Source organism: Pyrgilauda ruficollis, unplaced genomic scaffold (assembly GCF_017590135.1).
Source record: "Pyrgilauda ruficollis isolate IOZ18807 unplaced genomic scaffold, ASM1759013v1 scaffold15, whole genome shotgun sequence".
Taxonomy (NCBI): domain Eukaryota; kingdom Metazoa; phylum Chordata; class Aves; order Passeriformes; family Passeridae; genus Pyrgilauda; species Pyrgilauda ruficollis.
The window spans coordinates 14205283-14226593 of record NW_024513654.1 but is presented as its reverse complement, the minus strand read 5'-3'; the positions used below and the strand labels follow the sequence as shown (position 1 = coordinate 14226593).

Sequence of the window (21311 nt, the reverse complement as noted above, 5' to 3'; positions counted from 1 at the left end):
TTACAAAGATTAACAGATTATTTGTTTGTGTTGATAGCTCATGTCTTCAGAACTGTTTCTTGCTACATAGCAAAACCACTTTGATCTGCAATTAAACATTTTCTTATATAATCTGGAAAATGTATGCATAATTGACAAAACTAGAAGGAACTGAGTACAGAAAGCAGAAAAGGAAAGCAACATTTCATTTCATTTTTACATTTATTCAATGGAGTTCAAAAACAAGTATAATATAACTCTTATTTGCAAAGTTGAGCATTAAATATTAAAAAAAAAAAGGACTTACTGGCCTTTGATAAATAGTTTGGGACATGCATGCTAATACAAAACCAGTTTTGGATGACAGACATTTAAATACAGAAAAGTGAGTTAACAAAATTTTCAGACACACTTGAAAAGGTGGCATGTCCTTTTGTATCCCTTTATCCAAATGTAATTTATCCATTTTTTCGCAATTTACCCTCCCCTTTCTAAACTTTAATATTAAGAAATAAAATATTTATAAATACAAATAATACACCCAATAAAGCACATTAATTATGATGAATGATAATGGAAAAGAGAATCTGGCATAGTTGTCTATGTGGTAAGGATTTTTAACATGGAAGCAGTCAAAGATACAGAAAAGTCTTTTCATTACCGACATCGCTGAACTGCACACACTGTGTTGACTTCTCTCCCTTTTTCTGTCAGTGCTGGTTTGTTTGCTTTTGTTTGAATCGGTCTTGTTCGTATTGTCAGGGGCACTGCAACTGTTTGTCACTGCTGCCAGGACTCCATTCTTCTCTTCTTCATCATCATCATCATCAATAATCTGATAGGGAACACAACAGCAGGTACTTAAGTGCATGTTTCAACACCTGTTTATTTAGAGCTGCAGCAAATGGGATTTCTCTTCTGACTCCTCCAATGTCTCACTCCTCGACTTCAAGGACAAGCACTTGCATGCCCCAGGCAGCTCCTTTCAGCCCTCAAAGCCTCCATTTATGGGGAAAACATTGACTTAACAACGCTATACAGCAAAAACTTTTGAAGCACTGTCAAGCAAATCTGGATTTGTTCAAATATGGACAAGGAACTTTACCTAAGACAGCAGCAAATCCCTGAGAGGCACAACAGTAAACTGTGTTCTGCTCAGGGCAAATACCGGCACAGGTTAGTGCCCAGGAAGGGCGAAGGCAAAGCCCCAGCCTGGAGATGGAGAGGGTGGGGGAGCTGCCAGACCTTGCTGAGCTGGCTGCACCCCAAATCAAGCACCCCAGGATACAAGACACTCTCCTTATGTGTAACTGGCTACCTCATTCTGGTGCTTTGTGACAAAAATCAAGCGACTTTAAAAATAAAGAGGCACAAGCCCCACCCACAGCTGACTTAATACTGAATAGCTTGTGATACTTTCTGTCAAGTCCTGAAACCCATGCTTTAAGTTCAAAGTTATGCTAGGGTTAAGAATATTTTTATGTTCTTCACTGCATCAAGACAGGTCTTTGGAGAATGTTGTATAAGCCTTCTGGTGGGTTTTGTTTCTCTGATTAGAAATGGCTCAGAGCCATAAAGTTCGTGTATGAAATTTTCACCCTTTGAAGTCAGTGGCTTTTCTGAGTCAGAAGACACAGGATTAGACATCAGCTGCAGCTTCAGCTCTAAAACTTCCTTGGAATTTCTGGGGTATTCAGTTTGGCTTGGGATATTGCAGAGACACCAGCAGAAAAAAGCTACAAAGGCTGGCTCCAATTTTGTATCTAAACCAAACCTTATTATGCCTACTTTGAGGAGAGGTCATTTTAATTCAGGTAGGCATATATATAATATTTTTTTCTCCTGATAGTTTTATCCCCCCCCCCCCCAAATCAGTAGGTGGCATAAATGTAAGACAAGTCTAAAAAAATTATTTGTGAAGTGTAGAATGCAGAATCTCTTTCCTCTGACCAACTTGCTTTTTTCCATTTGCATCATGAGAAGAAACAGTTTACACAAGGACAAACTTTCGAAAGGTTAAGATGTACATCCCCATATGCAGCCAGACAAAAAGCTCATTTAGGTATACCCCAGCTATTAAAGTCAAAGAAAGCCAATTAAACCACCTAAGTGGTCTCCATGCGGGTACAGAATTGCTCTTCTGCCCAGGGTGCATATGTACAGCATGAGCCTGTCTTCTTCATCTAAAATTACTGACACCCTTGAAAATTAACGTGGAGCCTGGACAATGTCCTCAAACTGCTGTGAATCAGTGAAGCAGAACAAATGGCAGTAGAAAAGCGATTAATGCAGCTTTCCACTTTCAATTAAAAAAAAAAAAAAAAGGATATTTTATTTGAGAGATAAACGTAGCTCAACACATGTGTCATCCTAAAAATACAATGACCAAAAAAACCTTGGTCATCCTCCACCTGGCCTCCCACACCTCTGTGAAAGGCTGGGACAAAAATCTGCCTATAAAGCATTAAGAGGATCAACCCATAAAACTCCAGTTTGAAACTTTAAAAATCCCCAGGGTAGTACTAAAATTCAAACCTCAAGTTTTCACTTGAGGCCTGACTCTGTTATAAATCTCTCTCTCTTCTGCTTCAAAAAGTCCAGGCAGCTGAGGGGAGTGCTGAGGATGGCAGAGGAGCTTTTGTCAGCAGTGCCTGGCACTTGAAATGAGGCTCTGGAGCAACAGCCTAATGAATGCACTCAGCACTTCAAAAATTAATAAAATAAAGGAACCTGACAGAAGAATTCCGACATTTTCCCCTGCTTTCATTTTTCATTACGACATCTGTACTTCAAAACCATCAGGATTTGGGGCATTGCTCAGTTTAAGAGTCTATTTTTCTCTCAGGTAGGGCTGGCTATCAGTTGTTCAGAATTAGTTTTATTTCAGAGCATGAAAGGACATTGTGTACGTGCCACTTCTCCTTTCTCACAACTGCATGTGAGTGATTCCCAGGAGGCTGATGTGTTATGAGGCTGTTCTTGACTCCTTTCAGCTCCCCAAGGGGCAGTTCTCACTTAAGCAGAAAATACCATAAGCAGTGCATGTGTACAGGATTCTATCTGCAGTGCAACAGGGCAGGGCTCTTGCAAAACAGAGGAGAGTTTAGAGCAGAAGTGCTGCATCACAGCTGGGAAAGGAGGGAGCTAGTCTAGAGAACCATACCGGCTAATTTATAAAAAACTGCAGTCTTATATTGTGGGTTTATCATGGGACTTTTCCAGATTGTTTTGAAGAACTGAGCATGATGAAAGACTGATCTGGTTTACACTGTATCAAAAAAATAAATTGTGTTTTGAGTGTTCAGCTGTGGCTCCAGTTTTAAATGTCATACTAGGGTTTTTTTCTGGATGCCAGCTGTCAGTGAGGAAATGGCAGCTGCCACTAAGGAGGGCTCTATTTAGATACCAAATCAGTACCATCCAGGAAAGATGCTGTACATCACCCAAAAAGCACTGTCTATGACACCTGATACTGGGGCTGCTGTTTGCACTAAGTGAAGTGTTTGCTGACATCCAAGAGCCAACAGAATTGAGGAAAGTTGTCACTTTCACTGGATAATAAAGCTGCTCAAGCTTAAAAATATTTCAGCCCAGAGTGTTGCACACCTGGAGCTTATTTGGTTCTCATAAAGACTGCATGAGGCTTGCACAGAAACACCACAGAGGCTGAACATCACACTTACAAAATGATTTGCAGTTTTCAAACTGTTCTCTGCTCTGCCTTAACGGTGGAGGTTTAGGTAAAAGACAGAGGAAACCCAAGGAATATTTCTGTGCTTTATAAGAGGGCACAATTAACGCCTTTGTACAAAAGAGAAGAAGCTCAGGTGAGGCAACCTCTCCTTTGAAGCAGCCTGCTGCTCTGGAGCTGATGTGAATGGCACATTCTGCCTGACCTTCCTTGCAGCAGGTGGTTCCTGTGCTTTTGCCATTAGCTTTGAAGGTGTCTCTGTGGGTCCTGGTTCACATGATGTGAAACATGGCAAGAGCGTGGGTATGATGAGCTCTTTCACCAGTTTATGTTATAAACTGGAGATCTCAGGGGCTTCAGATGGGTTTGATATGCCAGTGCCCAACTTCTTCAAAGAGCAAAGTGGGAGGCAAGTGAGTACCACTAATTCCTATACAAGAGAGACAGTGACATTTCCATTTCACCTCCTACATTTATTTACATAATTCTGAGTGCAAATTTTCTACCAGCTCACATATGGGAATAACAAACTGGGACGTGAGATTTCCAATTAACCTGTGTCCACAAGAGAATTTGATAATGAGGACAACACATTTGCAGTGACGATACTCACACATAAATTGCTAAGTAGCTGCTAGACAGTGACATGAGATTTTAGCTGGTATTTTTGCCCTTGTGATGTTTTTGTTTTTACAACAAGAAATGAGAAATACAAATCAGGTGTGCTCTCCGTGACACCCAGATCAGTAAGTGGTGCTTGCCCTTGGCTACAGTAGGAAAAAGACATGACAAGAATTTTCCTTATTCTATAGAGTCACAAGCTGATCTAGGACCAAAAAACTGTTCCTTCTTTTATACCCCTCTCTTTATGTGGGCAAGAAGTGCATTTGGCTTGCTTGCTCACTCCTGATGCCCAGCAGAAAGCAGAAAACAAGCCTGAAGTGAAAGACTATTTCTTTTGGTCCTAAAGTTCATCACAAAACTTTCCTTTCTCATTTTACAGCTGTACCTCCCCGTACTTCCATGCACATTTTTGATATCTACAAGTTCCCATGTCTATCCCACCTGCAAGCACGAGTACCTGCTCCAGATGAAAGGGAATCTGACAGAGGCAGGTGAAGGCAAGGACAGCATAAGTGCCCTTCACAGAGCCAAAGATGCTTAATCATCCGAGCACTGAAACACTTTACTTTCTTACCAGAACCTCCAAGCAGCTTTTTTTTCCCGTACACTATGAGCAAAATGACAACCACTTACTTCACAAGATGGATATGCTCACAGGGAATTGTCACTGATGTTGCCTTGCCAATAAAAATTACTTATAGGCTTTCTACTTAAATCCTCACTTGAAATGGGTGTTTGCCCATTTGCAGACAATCCCCGATAGACGTTATCTCACACAACCCACTGGGGTGGCTCAGCTTTGTGTCCATTTTGCAGTCTTTCTCCACACACCTAGACCCAACAACCACTCTTAACATATTCTTGTCCATTTGCAGGACCTATCTTTCATCCAAACAGCCAAAATCTCATATTAATTGATGAACTATCTAGGCATAACCCCCCCCCACCCACGTATTGCCTGACCTTCAAAAGGTTTTGAAGCTCCTCCACTTGAGCTCAGTATCTTGTTTCTTGAGTATATTGAGGAGCTTTGTTTAGGCATTTGTGATGCTCTGTTCTAATTTGGCTTAAACAGTTAACAATCTTTCTGCTTCTGGACATTTATCCCTACAGCACTCAACCAAACTTCTTTCTGCCTTTCTTTTCCCTTCCTGTTATTCTCATTTTCCATCTTTCACTTTTTTCTATTAATCCAGAAATTTCATAAGCTGCTTAAAATTTTCTTTATCATGCATATTAGGTTCAGTTCCATAATTAAAATCTGCAAGACAATCATCTTTCAGCTTCCTTGTGATTTATTTTTCCTTGCTTATGAAAGCACTGCTATACACTGGAGATGGAAGATGTGACAAAACCTCTTCATGAACCTGTCCTCATTATTTCAGCAACCATCAGACTCAAAAATACCGATGTTGATTTCACCCATTTTTATTTTAAGTATATTTCAGAGTATTTTAGAGTTGTGAGAAACTCTACAGAGCCACAAAAAGCACTGTTATAAAAATGATGCAGAAGGGAAAATGGATCCCAGTCTGACTTCAGGTGCAGCTGTTGAAAGAGAAGGTGAGAGCAGAAAGCTACAGGGACCTGATACACCCAGCACATGAAGACATCTGCCAGGAGACTGACCTGTGTTCCATGCATGTGCAAGTTTCATAAATGGAATCGTATAAACTCTTTTTTTTTTTTCCATATTGCAGTAGCATCAAGCCACCAAGCTCAGACCAGTTTTTGAACTGTGAGTTAATGCTATTGCCTGTGAGACAAGAAGTGATTATGATTTTTTGTGAGACATCCATAACATTTTATAAGTGGCCATAAAGCCCATACCAAAGGAGAGAAGGAAGAGTGCTTCAGTTTGTTTGGTCTCTTCCAGAAAAGCTCCAGGTATACGAATATTTTTTCTTTTTCTCAAGATTATTATGTTTCCCTGCCCTAATTCTAAAAAAGAAACTACCTTAAATGCATTTACCATTAGTGCTAAGATAATTCATTCCTTTTAGCAAAGGTAATTTAAATCCAGTTTGTAGGACAACACCAAATAATTAATTTACCTTTGGAAGTTCCTTTGAGCTGAGTTGGTGCAGAGTGCAGAAATGAGTCACAGCATACTCTAACAATGCTCCAAAGATGAAGCTGAAGCAGATACCAAGGTACACATCAATTGCCTTAATAAAGCAATTAGCATTTGGGAGTGAAGTCCTGGCTCCCATCATCAGTGTTGTCATCGTAAGGACTGTGGTGACACCTGTGGAATGGAAAAATGTGTGTTCTAGTATAACACAGATGGCACTGAGGGCCTCTACTGCAGGAGAGTTTTCCCTGGATCTGAAACTCCTAGGATTACACAGCATTTAATGGGTCATGTTTTAGGAAGAAGACTTTAAAATTAACTTGTGACTCTTAAGTTAAATACTTAAAAAGAGTAACAGAAAATGTTAGCAAAGCTTAGAAGACCAGAAATTAAAATGAGAGAGATTTTGGTGTCATGGAATGTATAATTATGATTAACACATTATTATTGCAAATCTATGCAAAAGGTCTCTTTAGAACATTCAGATATCATTTTGTTCAGTGTAGTTGCCCATTGGCCTCATTCAGTGTGAAATCCTTCTTTATTCCCTGTTCTGTAGGAGTATTTTTTCATCACACCTGCAGCCTGATCAAACCTGATTTGCATTCTTTCCCTTTCAGAATATCCTTCCTTTGAAATTAATTATATTTAATCTCTTATAATTCTCTTGTTATTCATGTGTTAATTAGTATGTATCGTGAGACCTCACAAAAGCCTCACAATTGTCTGTGCATGCCCTGTATTTGAATATGTTTAAATTATTTCCAAAATAATTTTTGCTTTGATTTCAGCGGCCTCCCCTGTCTATAAGTCTCCTTCCTGTAGCTGCCAAAGGCATTTTTCTTAGTTAAAGAATAGCAAGGCTTTAAGGGGAATCCACATGATGCACTGAGTATGGCAAACCCAAAAAGTAATTCCATAAAACTCAGAAGCGTTTGCAACTTCAGGACACGGATGCCAAGTAGGTGCAATAGGGAAGGCGTCTCGGTGGCCCAGCCCTGGGTTTGGGCTGGTTTATCAGCTCCTCACCTATGCAGATTCTGGCTGGAACCGATGACTGGCTTATCCAAAATGACACCCAGGAGAGCACAACCAGAAGGATGGATGGCACATATGTCTCTAATATGAAATACAATATGTTTCTCTTGAGTTCAAAGTGAAACACAAGTTTTGGGTAACGTCCTGTGGAAGGGAAAAAAACATTGTGAAGGTACAATTATTGAAAAGATCCTTGAAATAACAACCTGTATTACTTTGGTGTGCTACAATGTGGAAAAAGCTTAACAAACAAGCTCGTAAAAATTAAACTTGGCACTGAAAAATTCATATTGAAGACTCTGAACTGAAGGAAACAATCAAATATGTAACATTCAGTCACCATATCCAGAGTTTTATTTGAGACACCTTGAACTGGAAATTAAATGAGGATTAGTAAAGCAAAAAATAAATCCATCAATGCATGAAGATGTTTCATCATACAACACAAGGCAAGGAAATTTGAAATCATGTATGGGTTTAGTTGCTGCTATTCATAACCACGAGTGAGCCACTGTGCAAACTAGAGTAAGGATTGTCATTTCATGGAGGTATCACATGTTCTTACCTTTAACTATCTCACATATCCAATTTCTTTTTCTTTTTATTTACTACTGCTCAAGACGTGGATTGAGGGTACCTGCTCTGAAATTGCTGACCTACCTCTTACATCCCACTTAAACCCAAGCAGTATCGCTGCATCCTCATGATCTATTTTTCCTTTGCATTAGTGCATTAGAGTGTTTGTGTTGCTCTGAGCAGTGTCACTGTTGTGGCTCAAATTATTTGTTTCTAAGTCAGTGATTTCCAGAAGATGAACTTTTGGGATCACAGAGTCAAATACAGAACTGTGTTTCATGAGGGGACAGCACACTAATGAGCAAAGCCTGAATTTCTTATCCAGCTGCCTAACTGAGCAAAAATTGGCTATGTTGAAGCACACCACCTGAAATTGTTACCAGCTCAATGCATTACAGGAAAACAAAATCTTGCTCTTTAAATGGGCAGAAAAGACTTCTTGTTCTGAAGTTCCAGGTTACAAAATAAATGTTACAAAGCTTTTACAAAATCATTTTAACATTTGCATGCCAGTGAAATATCAGTGAGAGACAAATGCTTTCTAGTCCAACAGCTTTGGCTTCCGCTATTTTAATACAAAACCTATTCTCTGGCACCAATATCTGCTTCCAATGCTGCCTGCTGTGAGTCAGGACAAAACTACAGAACAGTGAATTCACTTCAGCAACAGCAATATAGGCACAGACAGGCTATTTGTGCATCCCTCAGGTGTGCTGTGAGACACAAAGAAGAGCACTTTTAAAAGCCTGAAGTGCAAGCAGTGGATGCCAAGAAATGTCTTACTGCTCTCAGATGAGAAAATGGATGGCTAAATTGCAATTTTTAAAAGCATTGTATATATGGCATCAAGAGAACAATAACAGGATTTTTTAAACAGAAAGAATTGCATTAAGTAGTCTGACCCTAATCACAAGCCACTAAATTTCCTTAATCATGCCTTGCTTTGAACTAAATAATTTTGGTTGGAATAGAGCCCACTTTTCACACAGGCATGAAGACTTAGTCTGAGGATATCTAGACACACCCATTTCTCTTGGTAAAGAATTCTGTTTGCTAAGAATCAATGCCTAATTTTTAATATTAACTTGTTTTCCGTTTTCTGCCGCATTGACCATCTCTTCCCTACTAAACTAAATAGTCCTCTGGTAGTCAGTTCTTTCTCCTTCCAAACATAAAAATACTCTGTGTTTACGGTTTTTCTTTGTAAATTCAGTATATTGAAATCCTCAAGTGTTCAACTAAAAGAAAGGGTACAAACATTACAGTTCGACTATCTCCATGAGGCAAGATGTACAAATATGTTCTACACCATTATAACATTTTTGCATGAAAAGAGGAACATTACACCAGCGTGCCTCTACCAAGGCTGTGACTTTTACCAATACAGTTCTTTCAGTAAATGTCATTTTGCTCACCAAAACTGATTTTAAGTGTATGGAGACCAAAGTAAAGCACTCAGAAGTCAGGGAGTGAAAAACTTACAGATGACTGTGCGACCTTACTTTCTCTGTCTGCACCCACTGTGCTCTGAAATGAGCGTGGTGCAAAGGGAAAGCTCTGAGTCTGCACAACAAAAGGCTGCAGCACAAAGCACTTGTAGGGAAAGAGAACTGGATACTCCACAAAAGCTGTGTGTGTTGTGCTTCTGTGCTGACCACAGGGAAGGATGTGCCCAGCAAAGGGGAGTGAAGAGACCAGGCCATCCTTCCTGCGGAGTGCCACAGGCACCTGGGGATTTCCTGTGGTTCAGCCTCAGAAGAACTCATTGTCAAGAAGGAAAACTCTGAAACAGCCAATACAGCCACACAATAACACCCTCTCCTTGTTACTGCCCTACAACTGTATCTCTATTTACCTCAGTATAAAAGTTAAGTGCATACATGTGAAGTTAGTTCAAAATATCAGATTTAAAAGCCACAGTTTGCAATTTCCAAGTTTAGACAAGTCCTTTGAATATTCTGGTGTTATTTTTTCTGATGCCAGAAATTTCTGAAGTAATGTGAACAAAGAGAAACAGAGATGTAACAGCTTATAGCTGAGTGGCTTTTTGGGGAACAAAAAAGAGACATTTCTCTAACCTTAAGGCTTTCTGCTTGCCAGAATCCAAAGACATATCATGGACATGATAATAATAGTGTCAGCATTTCTCTAAAGAGTTCAGAAGAGCTTTTATAATGGAAATTTTGAAGCAACCTATATATAGAAATCATCAGAGCTCCTCCTGTAATAAACTGAAGGAATCAGTAGTTGAGAAAAAGTATTCAGAGCACACTTATCATGCTAAAGAAATGAGTAATGGGATAAAATGAAGATAGAGAAATATTGCAGTCCCTTTTTCATCCACACCACACATGTACCAGAAGTTTTCATCTTTAAAAGAACAGATTTGCTGCTCCTGTTGCGTGAGCTGCATGTGAGAGAGCAATGCTGTATCTCATTGCCTTTGACTGGCACATCTGAGACCATGGTGCCATCAGCCAGAACAACATTGAAAAAGGTTCATGAAATCCTAGTCCTGACTTTACTAGAGTTAACTCAAGCACAGCTCAAATTAACTCCTCAAAACTGTCAAGTTTGCCATTTGCTCGACAACAAAATACTTGCATTAAAATGAAAATATGTTTTTTCTTTCAAGTTTCTGGCCCATGATGAATGTCACGTCAGTGTGAGACTGCTCTGATTTAAATTTCTTAACATGACAGAAATAATTTCTGTGCAGATACCTAAGTGCAGCAAAGGCACAGCATTAGCACTTATCAAAGTACTGAATTACTCTGTGTAACAGTTTCTCAGATGAACCTGAACTTAAATGACTGTCAATATATATACTCTAAACACACTTCAGGGTGAGGTATTCTACTTAGGTGACCCCACAGCAAAAGAACATTCGGCTGAGTAATGCAGGCGTTACAGAATTTATGGGAGCAGAAGTACAGAAGTAGACAGTAGCTCTAAGTTGTAGATGAAGAACAAACCCAAACAGCAGATGACAGTCTCCATACCTACTCTAACCTTCTCTACTGCTAAGTACCCTAAAAAGGAGAAAGTCCAGCTGACCAAAGTTGTTAAAGCGTCATCAAAATTATACCTGCACAGGCTTTTCTCAGTAGCTGAGCAGGCCTAGGTCTGAGTCAGATCTTTCTGAAGGCAATAAAAACTGGTTTGTCATTTTATAACTTGTCATTGAAGTTTGGCTTTTGGATTTTAAAATTATATTCTAATTTACAGTTCTGACTATCAGACACTTTGTATAGACTTGCCACTGATGATTCTGTCAACAATGACTTGCTGCACTGCTTGGGAAACACATAAACCTAAACAAGCTTCCTTTTCACCCTAGGTCATTCATTTTCTGATTATCCCATTTTTCTGTGGCATCTCTCCCAGCTGATGGCAGAATGCTGCATCTTTGATCTTTTCTGCAGCATTTCTGACCTGTGAATGGTTCCGGCAGAGGTAACTAAGGAAGGATTGATTCTCCATAAATACTGGCAGCAGTTCCTAATTTCCACTCTCAGTGCTTTGGGATGAGACCACCATCCCCACAACCACTTCCTGGACTTTCTGCTGAACTCTACTCCAGTAAAAGACTGCTCCACATCACTCTCTATGTAAGAAGCACTTTGGTGTCCTGCACAGAGGTGTGCAGCCAGGCACAAAGAGCATCTTTTTCTCTCTCATGAATTATTCATGATAGCCCCTTGGGTGTCTGCTAAAATGTGTGATGTACAACTCACACAAGCACGTCAGTGTAGTTCTACCAATGCATCATTTCCTTCTCACCCATCCTTTCAGGGCAGAGGACAGGAGAGCTTAAAATAGATTTCACTGGTATAACTATACACTGAAATTGTAGTTTTCAGTATGCAATTTTGTTATTGCTTGTTTACAATGAACACAGGCAGTGAGCAATCAGAATGTCCCCACTTTTACACAATAAATAAGTTGTGCGACTGAAATGCAATTCTCTGACTGCTGCAGGATGCCAAGGATGACAATATAAATTGCTAATATGCTATTACAGCTCCTTTGCCCTTCCCTCAGAGAAAAAACAGCCTTCTGTCCTTCATAGTCTAGATCTTACAAACTACATAGTCTAGACCTCACAAACTCCTTCCTTAGTTCCTCTGCTGGGACCATTCACTGGTCAGAAATGCTGCAGATCTTACAAACCACTACTGCTTTTCAGAGGTGAACTAAAAGAAATGAAAGTTCAGGCTGGGCTTCTCAACAAGTGTTTCATCTTCATGAAAATGCTTTACAAAAATAAGTTTTAAATTCAGATTTCCTAAGAATGAAACAAACCCTTTCATGTAGTGTATATGTGTATGTATATTTATCCACTTAAATTACCTAACAAAAAAAACAACAACAACAACAAAAAAAAAAAAAATTATGCCACCGAAAGTTTTCCAAGTTTGGGTTTATTTATGTCTATGCTATAAAGAAATTTAGAGGAGGAAACAATGCTTCCTAATATCCTTGATATTCTTTCCATTCATTGCATTTCCATATGGTTTTATGTTACTGTAACTTTTTCAAAATTTCCAAAATTGTTTTTTTCTAAACCGTTCTACACTGAAGAAGTATCTCAGAAACACTCACGATGGAAAACATCAACTCAAGTGGAAAAGCTTGTTTACATAGAGGGATGCTATGAGCTCAGAGAAGGAAATTGAACACAATATGATAACGGATAGATATCCACAGGTAATTGTTTGAATCTTAGGTGAGGCTGACTGAAGACTTACCTGGTAAGATTATTACTGAATAGCTCTGGGATTCTTTGTGAGCCCTATATGGCAAAGAATATATTCTCAGAAGTAACAATTGGAGAGCAATTACAGACAATAAAAGAAATGTTAAAGGGAAGAGGGGAAGTTATTCAGTGCACCATACCTTAAAAGGAAAAGTACTGAAAATCCTAGAAAAATTTGATTATTAACTAAATAATCTCCTGAACCTTGGGAAATTGCAGAGGAGCCTGTAGGACAAAGCAAGGCAGTGCTTCTATTTAGAAAGAGACCGTGACTGATGAACATCCAATCTTATACAAACTTTATATAATCTATTTATTTTGTATACATTTTTATTTCAGATCACTAATTATAAATGAGATCAACTCCTCCCTGGCTTAGCTGTGACATCCCCCTGGGAAGCTGACTACAGGCAGTGGCCAGTGGCACAGAGCTTCAGCCCTGCACAGGCACACAAGGGCTGACAGGCCTCCAGCCCAAGGAGGCTCCAGCAGGATTTGAGCAGACATCAAAACCCTGGCAGCGACTGCAGACGAGAACAGCAGCCAGCTCCTTTTGCAGCCTTTTTAACAGAGCAAACATCTTGTCTTTGTGCATCAAGGAGCAGAGATTTAATTTATGCTTCTGTCTCTTCTTTCCTTCTGTTCTGCCAAAATAATACCATTCGAATGTGCCAGTTTGTTGACTTGACATTTTCCAAGTGGGGACGTGCGCCAGAGCCCTGCCTGCCTGCCATGCCTCTCCCTGCCTTCTGGGCTGCAGACTCAGCATTAGACTCGACCTGAGCAAGCTGAGCCTCTTCACCCTGCTGCTGCCAAGGACTTGACAGGAGGACTGAGCACTGGGTGCAAGACTTAAGGAAAGATGCTGGGGAAAAAAGCTATCAGCAGCCAATTAGCATGAAGTTCTAAATTATGTTTTTGCTTCTTTCTCCGACTAATAATGGAAATTGAGATTAAGTAGCTATTGCTTGCTGTGAAAATAGAAGCATTTATCAAGTGGGAACACGTAGGGTCTGTTCTGTGCCCAAAACTATTCCCTAACAAGATGACATACCATGAGTGTTTTAGGGGTGGAGTTAGCACACTGGGGAAGAGGACTGGAGTACAAAATATCTCACCAACTATTAAAATGCAAGTAAAACAAGGGAATTCAACAAGTATGAAGTCCTGCACTCAGATGGGAATCGCCACCTCCCAGAGCTCAGGGAACATGTGGTTACAGGAAAAAAATGGAGTCAGAGAACTAGGAGGAATGACTAGCTGAACAAGGTCAAAAATGCATTATAATTTTCTGCAAGAAAGGCAAATATCGGCCTAGAATGCATAAAGAGGAGCAGATTTCATGGAACATATTAAGTAAACCCTTCCATCCTCAGAGGATATCTAATGGGAACCCATTTTTGGGTGCGGCATATCAGCAAAGAGATGAAAATTCAATGGGTGAACAATAGCAAAGACAGTACATCTAGAAAATTGCTTATATGAATTTAAAAAGAGGTAAATTGTTGAGAAAAGATATATCAGTCTTGATACAGTGAAAAGGCTGCTGAAAAAAAGCAGGACATTTGTCTTCAATATCCACATAATGGGTTGGAAATGCAGCAAGGGAGATCAAGATTAGACATGAGGAAAATATGCGTGTAATAAACACCAGGAAAAAAATCATCTAGGGAGGCTATGAAGCAGACACTTTGGAGGTTTGTCTGACTTACTCCTAGAAACATCTGTCAGGAAGTAGGCTGCAGATATAGATGACCTTGCCTTGTGACACAAGAATAGATTAAATGAATTTTTAAAATGTATTTCAGCCTTATTTCTCTGATTATTTATACAAAAAAGCTACACTGAAACAGTTCTTCATTTCTTTTATGTTTTTCCAGTAAGAAAAGCAAGCTTTTTATATTAGTATTTATTACTCTGAGAATGCAGGTGGTGTTGGCTGGACAGCTAAAATAAAAACACAGCACCTACTGATGCAGATAATATGGTTTGGGAGTCCAAGAGTTTATCAGTGTACAAAGAATAAGGACTATAGTTAAAGACATGTAGAAAATAGTTCTAACAATAGTTCTAATAAATTACCCATGTCCAAAATGAAATTGTTCTCTACCAAAACAAAATCAACACCAAACCCTAGCCAGAAATCTAGCTAACATTATTCAAAGTGACTTACTATTATGTGATTACGGTAATGTGATTACTATTATGTGATACATGCTGTTCTACAAACAAGATTAATCCTCAGTGTCCTTTTCTTAAATTTACTGAAGTTACTTATGCAGGAATTTTGCTGACTGCATTTTAAATTTGGCTCTGTCAGTGCCTGTACGTGAACTTGGGTTTTGCACTGCTGTACAATATTTCACTTGCACAGCAGCTGTACTGCCTGTTCAAGTTCACAGAGTATCAAACCCTGATTGCTTTTTTTGCTGTGTTAGGAAATAGTGCACACAGCTCTTCTCTCATAACTTTAGCTTTAGTCCTTTGAATTGTAGTGGTTAGAAACAGCTGTTATTTATAACATTATTGTTATTTATAAGCTACTCTCATATCTATTAATGGCACTGAGGAAATGCAAAACAACATTTTTCATTCCAAAATTGATTACACAGCTCCATAATCTTGTTGCTTTTTTCTTTTAATATGGCCTACAGTAGGCACTGCTTTCCAAAAAAACTGTAGAAAATAGCACCTAGTTCAGAATGACTCGGTAGAAAATTAAGAGGATTCGGAGATTCAATTTTAAGAACATTGCACAGCACTTGATAACATGGCTGTCTTGAATAAAAGAACTGGAACAAGCAGGTGTGAGAAATTTTAATTGAATTAATCTGTGTGTCTTAAAACGTGTAATTAAAACAAAAAGTGGCTTTTGACTTCACACATATGATTCCTGCCAAGACAAAGGGAGGAAGACACCATCATTTACTGGAAGAAGAGTACAGTTCATCTGATCATACCTCTTCAACTCTAATTGGAAATTGGTTTTAGTCAATCTAGTTAAACAACAAGCAAAACCAAAAAAAACAACCAACCAAAACAACCAAACATTTTTGTCTTTAAGCTCCTGATTCTGTGATAGACTGTGATAGGAATTAAGCAGGTCTCCTCTTCCACTTTCCTGTATGGGGAATACCATTCTGGGCAGAACAGCAGCAAAGGATTACTCTTTGATTGAACCTGATGTTGCTTACCCAGAAGCTGTAAAGAGGAAGGCAAGCAGATGTCACTTACATAAGTAGCAAGAAATTGTGATCCTCGAGCCTGATATTTATGTATGTATTTAATTTATACCTTTACATCTATTTAGAGAACTTCAATTTTTTAGCCTGAATTAATACCTGAAATTAGATCACAAGTTTCTCTGTGTTGTGTTATTAAAGCAGAAATAACCAATAAAGGAATAGAGAAACTATATTTCTGTGATTCAGAATTAGAAACATGTCCTCTGGTGAAACTGCAGTTTTGAAGGTTTGGCAGGTCTTGAACTCTGAAATCCCTTTCAAAATCTCTGGAAAATAATCAAGAGCACACTGTTCCCTGAGGTTAGGTCTTGCAGTTAGAGGAAACTTTCTTCAGCAGTTTCCTGAGCTCGGCAGAGGAGCAGGTCTGTGGAAACGCTCCTGACCTTTCCCTGGGCACAGGAACCTCAGGTCGAGCAATCTCCTTCCTGCTGCCCACCAGGTTGGGCAGAGCTGCCACAGAAACAGCAACTCCTACAAGCAGTAGCCATGAAACTCAAATTCCTGCAGCTGTGAAAGCATGCAGCATATTCTTGGAATTTCCACAGATGAATAGAAGCTTTTGACTTGCCAGAATGGCTGATCTGAGCTGGGTACCCTGGTCTGCCTCCAATTTAAACGCCCAGCTGCATGCTCCTCTTCCTTCACAAGAGCTCTCCCTGATGCATGGAAGGAGCAGTAGATTCTTGTTTATAATTCTTTAGATAATGGGTAGCCTCCAAGAAAATGCTCAGTCTTTATATTAGCTTGGTCTCTGCTTGTAACTTGAAAAGTATTTCTGGATTCAAGAATGTAATTATTAGAACAGGAAAACTGTCATCCTAACAGAAAGCAGCGTGCTCAGGTCCTTAATGCTGCTCTGTTTCCAAAGCCATAGTTCAAACTCCACCCAGAAAGTGTTTTAGGGGTGTTTTTACCTGTCTCGTACACAGCTTCAGTTACAGAGGTAAAGTGGTCTTCTACTGTGTACTGTGCCAGCTGGAGTGTGTCCAAACCTCGAACTGAATCATTTCCTCTGGTCCAGTAAAACATGACATCATTGATGTTATAACCCCCTGTAGCGAGACACAAGCCAACAATTGTTGTATTTTGCACAATAATTTGTGTAGAGCACACTTATGGTTCAGCTGTTTCTTATTTCTGGAAGTACATTTAGACATAAACAATGATGGGTTTTGGCAGATTATAATGCCTGTTCACAACAAAATTTCCAATATCATGCAAAGTCTTGTAAGTTAAAAGCTGACGTTTTTGGAGGTGGTCTTTTTATATCTTCTATTTCAGTATAAATGACAAACTAATAAAATAGATTAGCACCATCTGGTATTCTAAAGGCAAAAGCTACTAGGCTCTAAGAAACTAGAGCTTTTCTGAACTGCAGCACTTGCCAGCATTTTGACTGGACATGAAATGTGCCGTGTGTCGCGCTGTTTCTCGGTGCAGCAACGGGTTGGTCCTCATTCCCATAGAGATGAAGGGATGAGGAGAGCAGCACAGCTGCTGCTCACTGGTGCTGTGCTCCAGCCTGAGCTTGAATCATCACCTGGGACAAGGTTTTGGCTGAGGAGCTCAGATGCTTGCCAAGGACACCAGCTTAGAGCTGATGTTTCTGCAGGCTCAACAGCGAGGCAGGCTTCAGGGGCCCCAGGAGGTTCCCTCTTAACCTTCAAGCAGTAATTAGGAGCTGGATGAATCATCTATCAGAAGGCAACTGTGTTTTGCACACACTTGTCAATGTGCAGCACAATCACAGCTAAAATACCTCTGTAGCTTTTCCCCATTATATAAAAGGCAGCTACTTTACAGACTAGTGTATATGATTAATTCAAGATTATGGTAATGTAATTTACATGTTAACAGGGAGCATTTGAACATCTTTTTTCTTTAGCTTACTTAGATCAATCATTCTTGTATTTGACAGATTTATATTGTGCAAGTTAATAGCTCAGCTTAGGGAACAGAAACATGAGCTGATGATTATTTTTAGACTTCAGTCAACTGTAAGTAAATTACAGTGAGACAATAACGCAATACATTGCACAAGGGTATATGCTGCAAAAAGAACAAAGCCCTAGCATCACAGAAAAAAGAGATGCATTAAAACAAAAAAAAAAAAGTGCCTCAATATTTTTAAGTTATTGGCATTTTTTCTTGCAATGACAAAACAGAACTGATTTCTTCAGCCATCTCAGCAGGAAAAGAAAAGGAGTTTGTAAATTTTATTGTAGGGAAACACTGGGCTGGTTATCTATTAAATGACAATTTCACCTGAAAATTTTTTCTCTGCTCATTCTTTAAATGTAGATTTTGTTTTCACTATCACTGGCAGTTACATGAAAAGGTATCATGGCCTGGAATCTCTGCTCACATTATCACATTTATAGCAATTAAAGGCAAAACGCTTTTGTGTCAAATGACTAAGCCAAAAGCATATGCATCCAAGCTAAGTTTTCAATTCCCTAAAACCACATTCTGGGAAATTTCCCAGATTTGTGAGATGTAAAATAGAAGTAACATTTTCTATAAACAAATGATTGCATTGTCCTTAGTCAAAAAAAAGGAGGCTCATATAACCAGTTTTTATGCATGATTCTGGCCATGGATTTATTTTACTTCCTTTAGTATAAATGAACTGCAGACATTTAAATAAAGTCCAAAGAACCACTTGTTTTTATAAGATATTCAGCCTTCCATGTTGTGTGAGACGGGAGAAGTTCTTGGTGCCCACACGAACGATAACGAGCATGTCTTGAAACAGAGGTTTTTGCTTTTGTTCCAAAATATTCTCATTAGTGGGACAATTAGTAGGTTTGGGTGATCCTTCCTATGAAAATTCTTTGAGTATAATAATTCCAAAACTCTTAAGAAGAATTTTTACTGAGAGAGCCTTCCCAACAGTCTTTAAAGTTAAATAGTACAGTGCTCCCTCTGTTGTTCTTTATTCAAGGGATTAACATTTTACTAATTATAAAACATTTCAAAAGTTTATAGAGACAAAATCCTTAAGCCCGTGTTATTTGGCTTTTACAAGTAATCTCTATTCTCTTTATGTGACACTGAGTTTTTATCCGAGCTAATTCCTCAAGCCCAGAATGTCTCATTCCTGCACATTGTTGATAGAGTATGAGCTGCTAATGTCAACAGGGTTAACTACAGGAATAGTAAATTTGGGATTAAACATTCATAATGCCTAATACAAATTAGTTTCTTTACCTTTCTGTTGCTAATTTTAATTTTCACTGATTGTCAAGCACAAGGTAAGTGCCTTCACATGGCTCTTCACTGAATAAATGGTAAACGACAAGTTCAAAAAGAAATAAAATTTCAGAGATGCGCCCAAGACATGAATATGTATTTGAACTGGGGGTCTGTGTGAGGGAAATGTGAGGACAAACCCTTCAGCCCAACAAGGATGAATGGTGGTGTTCCCTGCCACACGGCAGAGAGCAGGAACTCCCCCTTGGCAGCACCAACCAAGGCAGGATCCCTCCACTTTCCCAAATGTCACAGCACCCATATCAAGAGACTCAGAGTGCCAAGTGTCTGTTTTCTAACATATTCCAAAGTGTTGCAATAAGGGGGGGAAAAAACAGTAACATGTTGGCAAAAATGTGTTTTGCTATGTAGAAAGTACAAGTCAATTAAAGTTACTAACTAGCAACAGCAGAAAAGTATGTTGGAAAGGTCACTGGGGATGCTTTATGGTGTAAAGCCATTACCGCATAATATCATGACATATTTGTCCTTATATTAATAATCACTTAATAAAAGCCTAACTCTTTGTTTCAGTTCAAATATTTGCTATAGATTTTACATTTTATTTACAAGCACCAATACGCAGATGTGTGCGTATGTCTGAATTCACAATTCTTAAACCCAGGTAATGGTCTTGGCAAGCAGCATGCCAGGAGGATGGTGACATTATTCATCTATAAATTAATATAGCTTATCACCTGGGGAAACAAACCCCATTTCCAGCCTACCCAAAAGAAAGGACCGCAGTGCATTGATGAGAAAAGGCCACAGCCCAAGGCACACTCTTTCCTTTTTGTATTTGTTGCTTCTATCTCTTTTCCTCAAAACTAAACACCAATGTAATGGGAGTATTTGTTGTGACACGACTGGGTTTTCCCCTCAGACAGGAGACACTTGTGTGCTGTTGAAAAAGCAGATGGAATCAATCTGAAAAAAGCTTGGTTTTAATTATATGGGGAATTCTCCTTTTTATTTTTTTTTTAATCCTGTCAAATAAATTGTAAATTCCTGTGGGACATATATTTCATTTGGGAACTAGAGAAATACTAAATGACTCATTAGGCAGTGCTGTTGATTTAAATCTATATACATTGATTTATATCTATATACATTGATTTGCCAATATGCTCTTCCAAAGGAAAATAAAGACAAATCCCAATTCCAATTCAAATCACAGTTTGTTAAACAAATCTCAAAAACTGCTTGTTCTAGACAGATGCCTGTGTGAAGAAGGTTTTGGGTCCATTTCCTTTGTGTCTCTGTCTAAAATGAAACTTTGTGGCAATCTAATTGGTCATTAACAACAGGAGATGAACAACACACATTTCTGAAAAGATACAGAATAAAACTTGACAAGTACTGAAAAACCTTCCAAAAGATTTTGAGCATGTATTGACACATATTTTAAATATATATTTTCATCTTACAGAAATGGTTATTCTTCTATGTTATCCCATGCAAAAATTGTTTTCTAGACTCTTGTAATATGAATAATAGCAAACATTTAATTTAAAAAGTGCATGTTTGTGTGTTTGCAAAGTAACCATGCCTACAAAGTATTAGAGAACCTATTTCAAAGAAAATATAAGGATATTGATTGATAAAATGAAAAAAATATATTTACTCTTGTTCATCAATTGATTACATTTTTTACCAGGGCACTGACACAGAGACAATGAAATAAGTCAGAGTAAGATCTGAAAATGGTAAATTATTAAATATGAACTACATGCCTTACAAATAAGCCTTATTCTCATTTCTTTCTTTCCTAAAGGAATTTTATCTCAGGGGGAAAAAATTACATACTCTCTGAAAAGGAAAAAAAAATTATCCCATCTGTGCTAGAAAATGCCTGTTTACAGAACTCCCTCTGAAGACCAAGACAGTAACTGCAGGATGCTCTGCAAAACCAAGCCTGTGAGAATCTCCCAGGATTTTGCTCAATCATTAATTAGCACTACAGCAATTCAGTATTGCCATGCTATTTTCAGTGATTTCTTGTGCACATATGTGCACACATCTTTGCACACAGATACCACTGTAATTCAGCAGGGGCTGGCCACATGTCCCTTG

The 21311-nt window shown here is 38.8% G+C and overlaps 1 protein-coding gene across 1 annotated transcript in view; it reads right to left on the bottom strand.

Moving 5' to 3' along the window:
- Positions 1–499: 499 nt before the first annotated feature.
- LOC121350114 (gamma-aminobutyric acid receptor subunit pi-like) overlaps positions 500–21311 on the bottom strand; it is a 36933-nt gene continuing 16121 nt past the window's right edge. The window contains exons 6-9 of the mRNA XM_041461150.1: positions 16901–17038; positions 7398–7550; positions 6349–6542; positions 500–814 (exon numbers count right to left, since the gene is read on the bottom strand). Coding sequence (XP_041317084.1) covers positions 500–814; positions 6349–6542; positions 7398–7550; positions 16901–17038 — 800 coding nt within the window. The remainder of the gene's footprint in view (positions 815–6348; positions 6543–7397; positions 7551–16900; positions 17039–21311) is intronic.